The following is a 7,826-nucleotide window of genomic DNA, read 5'->3' on the forward strand; positions in this document are numbered from 1 at the left end:
AGAAACACATTATTCTGTGATTTTCTCATTTTGATCTTTAAATAGTTTTTTCTCACGTCTACTGGTGAAAAGGATGATAGAGAGAAATATACTACTCGTATCAGTTAAGATGTCTAAGAATTGACTGTTGATGATTCCTACATTATAATATAGATGATTTTTGTTTAAACAACCATTGAAGTTTCCTTTTTTGAGAAGATTAGATTTTTCCAAATTTAGTTTAAAAGATGGGTTTTCAACGTTATAAAAAAGAAGATTTATTTTTCCAAATTTTTATAATGGAATGCAGTTTTTTCAATTTTGACAAAAAAAGTTTCTGTTTTTTCAATGTTTTTTAATAATAAGGTTTTGTTGTGTAGGTAAAAGATTCTAAGAATCATTTGAATCATGAAAATCAAGATTTTTTAAGACATTTTGGAAAAAATAATCAGAAGTTTTCCATATTTTAAAAAATCAAGTTTTCGGTGAATTATTTTCAATGAAGTCAAACCATATGGAGTTTTCTATTAATTTTTTTTTTTTTGGTGATGGTAGGGAGCCTTATCGAACAGTTTAAAAAATTGTCAAATTTCTCAGATCATTTAAATGATCCATTTTTGGACATTTTTTTTCAGTGACAATGAGACCATGATTTTTCATTTTTTTTAAAAAATTGACAGAGATTTTTTTTTTCAAAAAAAAAGAAAGCAAATAAATATTATGTAGTGTTTTTGCAAATGTGACTCTCCGAGTAAGAGAGTATGGACATCAACTTTAGGAGAGAGAATTTGAACATCATTAAAAAAGTTTAGTGGGCAGTGGGACCTGAACCCTGGCCTATTTAATAAAGATCATCAACCAAATCTCCCTGGTGCTGTGGCTGCAATAATGAACCCTGTCGGTTATTAGCCTATTTATGATTAAAAGGATTATAATCCTAGGATAACCTTATTTTGAGCCAAACAACCATTGAAGTTTCCTTTCCCTCTAATGTGTGATGGTCGTGTAGCTCAAGTGTGGCCGGAAAAATACATAACAGAGATGACATTAGCATTCTTTTAGAAATGCAAAACAAAAATGGCAGCTTATGAATGTTTGACAAAGTTACGTGTTGGTTGTAATAATATTACTGTAATAATTTGTGTTTTTGGCTAAGAAATGTTCCTTTACCCCAACCTTTGTAATGTAGATTCACCGGTCTCTTGGGTCGCAAATGGCTGACCTGTTTTGTATTTCTCATATTTCTAAACCTCTACTCTTTATTTTAGAAAATCTGTACTCTTGAACAATAAAAAACAATGTGCTCTTAAGCAATTAAAAACGATATGTACTCTACTGTACGGCTAGTTTCTCAGACAGGCGCCTCTTCCGTTTCTCCTAATTGTGACACCCCAACTATGGGCTATCCCTCGAATAGACATATACCCAGTACTACTTAGCTGATTTTGAGAATGAAAAGACATTTTTTTTTGTATGAAAAAGACATTTGTTTTTGTGCAGAAACAGGGGGAGGATAAATGTGACGTTTGTTCTGCATCCATTACTGATGGACCTGAAGGAGAAGTTGTTAACACTCTGCTGTCTAACTTGAATGATTCGCAGGCTAATGCAGTCTTGATCTCTCTTGATACATTGAAGTGTCACCACAAGCCTTCGGTGGAACTCATATGGGGTCCACCTGGTACGGGAAAGACTAAGACAACCAGTGTCATGCTCTTCATACTATTGAAAATGAAGTATAGAACTCTTACTTGTGCCCCAACAAATGTAGCAATAAAAGAAGTAGCTTCACGGTTGGTTAAGCTGATCAAAGAGTCATTTAAAAATCTTTCTGCGGAAATAGATATTGTTTGTCCTCTGGGTGATGTTCTCTTATTCGGGAATAAGGACCGGCTAAAATTTGGTCAAGGTATTGAGGAGATTTACCTTGATTATCGTGTTGATAGGCTGGTGGAGTGCCTTGGACCGGTGACTGGTTGGAAACACTGTATAAGTTCCACGAGCGGGTTTCTTGAAGATTGCATTTCTCAATATCACATATACGTGGACAATGAGTTGATCAAAGTTAAGGAACTTGCTGATCAAGAGGAAGCTCGGAAGGAAAAAGAAAAAATCAGCTCATTGATTGATTTTGCTAGATTCCGGTTTAATTCTACAGCTTCATCTTTGAGAAAATGCATGGTAATGTTCTGTACTCATCTACCCTTATGTTTTATTAGGGAGGAGACTTTTGAAAAAATGGTACGCCTTATCTACATACTTGATTGTTTGGAGAGAATGTTATTTCAAGAGAATGTTGGATCTAAAGAAGTGGCGGAAATATTTTCATGTGAAATCTCTTCCGAGGCATTTTTGGGTGAGTTGTCTTTACCGTGTTTGAGAAGCCAGTGCCTCGTTCTTCTGAAAGATGTTCGCCAATCTCTCGGTAAACTGAGTCTTCCTAGTGCAATGGGTATGGAGTCGATTAGAGAGTTCTGTATACAAATGGCTTCCTTGGTCTTCTGTACGGCTTCTAGTTCGTATAAGCTTCATTCAATGGATATCAAGTGTTATACCCTATTTTAACCTAAGTCAAAATAGTTTACAACATCCCGATAATTAGATGCTATTTAAAGTTAGGTAAAGTCGCCACCTAATTATTTATGGTGAATTAGGACACCTAAGGTAATTAAAGTAATTATCTAAAGTTGATTTATTTAAAGTCACTGTCGACCTATTTTCACTAAGTCGTGCGGGCACCTATTTTCCCATTCTGGTGGCCTAACCCTTTATTCCAACAATCAAAAATATATAAATAAAGCGGATAAAATAACGTAGGTCTCACGATAATAATATAAAGAAATATAGAATAATGAGAATCCAACTCAAACTGTCAGCCATACAAGAGCATCTAACTAAATACTATAAGTTCGAGTCTATATAATACATAGTAGCCTAAAAGATCATGTCCTTAATGAAACAAGACATAAGGATAAAAAGAGTCATCGGCATCGTATCCTCATGCTCATCCCGAAGGACTCAAATCGAAATCCTCGAATAGCCACGAAAGTAGAAATCGATCTCAATTTACTCGCATTCATAAAGAATGCGGCAAGTGTAGGTCAAGACAAACAACGGGTACTGGTAGGTATCATAGGCCGACTAAGACTAGATAACGTATATAAAGACAACAAGCAAGAAAAACATATAAACCAACAAGTACAAGTCAATATGAATCCATATCCACGAACAAGTCTCATCTTTTATGTTATAGCATCTAAACCAATTGATACCCGCAGTTTATATGCATTCTCCGACAATATCATCTAAACATACGCTTCGCTAATCAAAGTCTCACCATAAGGTAAACCGTAACCCACCTCAATGCCGAACAATTTGTCACGAACTCCCATGCCAAAGCTTTTTCCTTCAAGTGCTTCCGATCGGACAAGGTCTTTAGTGTTATTCGTCACACAATATGTGTACGCTACCCAATAATACTTCAACCTATATTAAGACGCCAACAACTATGATTAAGCTACGGGGAGATTCAAACGTATTCTAACGTTAGTAACTCCTTTCTAGATGTTTAGGCGATGTTTTCTCTTGTATCTAAACCAACCACATACTACCAATACAACATCAATAATTATGTGTTCAATACCAATCGGACAGCCCACACAATATTCTAAACGTCCCCACATTCATACACATGCAATAACGATTCACATACGTTGACATTCTCAAGTTACTTTTATTAGTTTGTAGCCTTAACGCTTTGCATGTAACAACTTATAACAGCCCATCCAACATACAATATGATGTATACTCTTAACTTATAATTATTCTTTCCAACTTAATGAAAATACAAGTCCAAAAGCAAACACTACCACAACATGTCCAAATGATCTCTAACCGACAACATAATGTTGACACCCAATTTGTCCCACCTTTCCTTCAAAATACCTATTTTTACGCTTCTAATATTTTTAGTAACTTTTTATATTTTACTATAATTATTAACTTTTATTAATACCGGCATTTCATTATTAATTATCTTTTACAACCGTTACTATTATTATTATTATTATTATTATTATTATTATTATTATTATTATTATTATTATTATTATTATTATTATCAGTATTCTTATAAGTCGTATTTTTATCGTTTCAAAGATTTTTACATTTTATGCACACGCATCGCATTTATCTTCGCATAATTAAATAATAGTGTTTATTTACTATTTGATTTCAAATATATTATCGCACGGCAATTACGACATCATTTTATTTTCATCTAAATACTAATAAATACATACTTTATATTTGAGATAATATTTTAATACACTCAATATATAATTAATTTAAAATGGGTCTTTTATTTAAATTTAGAAGCCAAACATTTTAATTCACCCCAACCCGATTTTAAAATCAAGCCCAAATGATACCTAGCCCATATTTTCATCCGCACCCCATATTTTTAACCAATTCACCCAAATAATTGATCCCAAACGGACCAGCCCATGTCGTTTAATTTATCCGGTCCACTAAGCTAACGGCCCGACCCTTTTATCAAAAACGGATGAAAACCCTAGGGTTTCATATTTTCTTCATCAGCCGCACACCCCCACCCGCTTCTCTCTCCTCTCTTTCCCTCTTTCTATTTCATCATCATCTCATCCCCACCACGCTCCTCTCACTGTTCCCCACCACCGCCGCCTACACCCCGCTCCCACTTCCCTCGCTCTCTCTCCTCTCTCTCTCCTTGTCCCCCTCCTCTCCTCTCTCTTTTCTTCAAATCAAAAGAAAAACCTATAAATGGTCGGTGGTTGAATCGGTTAAGAGGGGGAGATTTTTTTCGATTGATGAAAGCCCCAAAGAAAAGGGTTTTTAGCCGCATAAAATCACCGAGAGTTGTATCTCCAAAAATTTGAAAAATATAAGTTTAACCGCTACGGAATACTTTAAAATATCAGTCCTTTTTTAAGGATTAGTTTATTGTTTTAATATCATCAAATTTGCTAAATCAACTTTTCGTTTGTTTTGCCTTGGTATTGCTTTGAATCCGAGCGTGAAAGCTCGGATTTTAGTGGTTTGAGCATAGAATCGAAAGGCCCCGTACCCACTTCGCTGCACCCGAAGAAGGTAATTCTCTCATTATCTTAGCATTTCTATTTTAATTCTGCCCATTACAATTTTATATTAGTTTAGAGATTAGTTGGTTTATTAGCTTTATTAGAAGTAGATTAGATTAGTAGTTTCAGTAATTTCTTTCTTTGTTTTAGAATTCTTCTACTTTTAACTCTATGTGTCTGTTTCGTATACGATTAGCTTAAGTTTGTTTTATCTAGCTAAAAAAATTAGTTTTCCTTGCTACTGCATGAAAATATGAAGTTTTACTATGTTCTCTTTGCGTTTTCTCCCTTAGTATATGGTGAAGGTCAATGTTAAGAGCAACTAGTTCTAATAAAATCACTCATATCTTATTTATAGTTTTTTTTTTAAGAAGTTAAAACTCAACAACTTGTTATCTTTAAACTGAGATAGAACTAAGCATAATCAATACGTTACCTTTTCTGGCTCTAGATTTCGATTAAACATTGAGCTAATTTTGTTCATGATCCAAGAATAGTCATATCATGCTAAACGTAACTAAATGTTAGTTGTTTGCCAATGGAAATACCATTAGTTATGAATATTTTGTCAATTTCAAGTTTGGTTCGCCTTAGCTTCCTCACTTTGGTGTTTTCCAATTAATGAGTTTCCCCCTTTCTTTCGTAACTGTTTAAGTGATTTTCCTTCTTCTTTTAATTTTACAATCTCGTTCTTCTATGTGGTTTGCTTTGAAATTCTTGTTTTTTGTTTATTTGCGTTCATGTTATAGGTAGTTTCTTACCACTTACTGTTGCTTAGTTGCTGGTATTAGTTAGCTCTTGTTTGCTAGACGCTGGTAATTAGTCAGCTGGTCAAAAATGATAAGCTTTTCATTTATTAATCTTCTTCCTGCTTAGTTAAGATTACATGTAGTTTTAGTAATATTTTTAGCACTTAGTAACCAAGTAATTTTTAAGATTAGAGCTCACTCTTCCTGTCTTGCTTTAGTTTTCTTTATCTATCCAAAGTGAAGGTAGTTTGATTAGTTTTGGGCTGTTAGTTTTCTTGAGAATGATAGCTTAGTTTCGACTTCACTGAATATGCGTGTATTTTCAAATGAGAGTTGGTTTTCAAGTTGCGTACGTCAAGCCTTTCGACTCTCTTCACTGTTGTGTTTTCATTTGCATTCCATTTAAACTTAGGCAATTTTGCATAAGCTGAAGATCTGTCGTTAAGCAAAAAGTAATGAAGTTAAGATCTCTCTTTAGTTTTTTCCTTAATATTTGGGTTTGAAATGAGAATCTAAACTCCCTTGTTTTACCTTAATCACATGAGTAGTTGTGTTGGCTCAAAACTTGGCTCTTAGTTAATGATTGACAATTGTTTCTTGTACAAAAATGTGCAGTTAGCTATTTTAGATCTCCAATTTCTTTCGTTCAAATTTTGGGATCGAACAAACGTATGTCAAAATGCACTAGTTTCATGAAGTCCTAGTCGACATCGTAGTTCCTTAGGAAACCATCACCGTGTTTCTAAAGTGCATCAGCAGAGACATCGTTTAGTATGTAAAAAATCTTATTTGTTAGATCTGTTTAGGTTCAAAATGTGTTCACTAATCCTATGGGCTTCGGAAGAAGGTCACTTGTGTAGATGTATTTGAACTCGGCATTCCTTCTTTGTAATTGTTGAATGTACCCATTTTGGATGCGAATGTCTTTACAATGCCTTCATATAAAATGGTCAGTCCTAAATATGAATGCGCAATGTTGGCAGAGCTTTTATGAACAGAGAATTTTGTCCGAATTGATGTTCATCGGTATTTTACCTAGTTTCCTTGTTAGTTGTGGAAGCTTGTCTTTGACTTTATTCTATATTCTGGGAAATTAAACCTAGGGAAACAGAATGATGATTAGTGTGATCTCTTCAGCTTTTTATCTCCACTCAAAGTATTGTTTCCTTAAATTAGGGGGCTGGAAGTTTTGCCTAAACTAGAAGGCTCTCCTTCTAAATTTTCGCCAAATACATATTCATATGCCCATGGTTCTGTTGTTTTCCGTATATGACAAGTTGGTTTGTAAACTGTTCAATATTTAAAATGATTAATTTAAATAGTTGTAGAAATGACTTTTTTAATAGCCGAGATGATTTCAATTTAAAACTCATCTTTAGCAATCATTATATCACGGTTTGTTCACAAATCCTCCAAGTCGGACTCAAGCCTTAAAGATGTTTGCTTTATTTTATTTCCTTGCTTTAAATATGGAAAGGCCCAATAAATGTATATGTTTTAAAACCAAGGCCATTTTGTTTATAAATTACGAGGTATGCATATTTTTATATATATATATATATATATATATATATATATATATATCACTTGTCTTATTTGAGATTTGCTCTATTAGATTGGCATGCGAAAGAAGTTCTACTCTTGTTTATTATTTATGTGAGGACTTATTTTGTTTTAATCACATGTTTCCTCTCTTCTTGTTTTTGTGACCTGTTTTTGTATATCTTCGCTATACTAATCCTTTTCTTACTTTTTTTTATGCATGACCACCGCGGGTGAGTCCGAGGGACTCGCTCTCCTCCTGTATTCGGTGTTGGGCTAAAAGCCCAACGCACCCTTCTCGAGTCAGCCCCCATCAGCTACACAAAAAATGATTCTGGGCCGAAGCCCATATAGCAGCCCAATCCGCAGCAGTTTATAAAAGTTATATTGGGCCAAGGCCCAACAGCAGCAAAACAGACCGCACGTTTAGCTTTAAAAT

At 34.2% G+C, this 7,826-nt stretch overlaps 1 protein-coding gene across 1 annotated transcript; it reads left to right on the top strand.

The window, feature by feature from the left end:
• Positions 1-1,437: 1,437 nt before the first annotated feature.
• Positions 1,438-2,544, top strand: LOC132042403 (uncharacterized). The gene has a single exon (XM_059432950.1). The coding sequence runs from the start codon at positions 1,453-1,455 to the stop codon at positions 2,542-2,544; it is 1,092 nt and encodes a 363-aa protein (XP_059288933.1). The 5' UTR covers positions 1,438-1,452.
• Positions 2,545-7,826: the final 5,282 nt, after the last annotated feature.

This window comes from Lycium ferocissimum, unplaced genomic scaffold (genome assembly GCF_029784015.1).
Source record: "Lycium ferocissimum isolate CSIRO_LF1 unplaced genomic scaffold, AGI_CSIRO_Lferr_CH_V1 ctg15058, whole genome shotgun sequence".
Classification (NCBI taxonomy): domain Eukaryota; kingdom Viridiplantae; phylum Streptophyta; class Magnoliopsida; order Solanales; family Solanaceae; genus Lycium; species Lycium ferocissimum.

Bases quoted from the DNA above. Each gene is read 5' to 3' on its own strand.
- LOC132042403 (XM_059432950.1), top strand. From the start codon at position 1,453: ATGAAAAAGACATTTGTTTTTGTGCAGAAACAGGGGGAGGATAAATGT.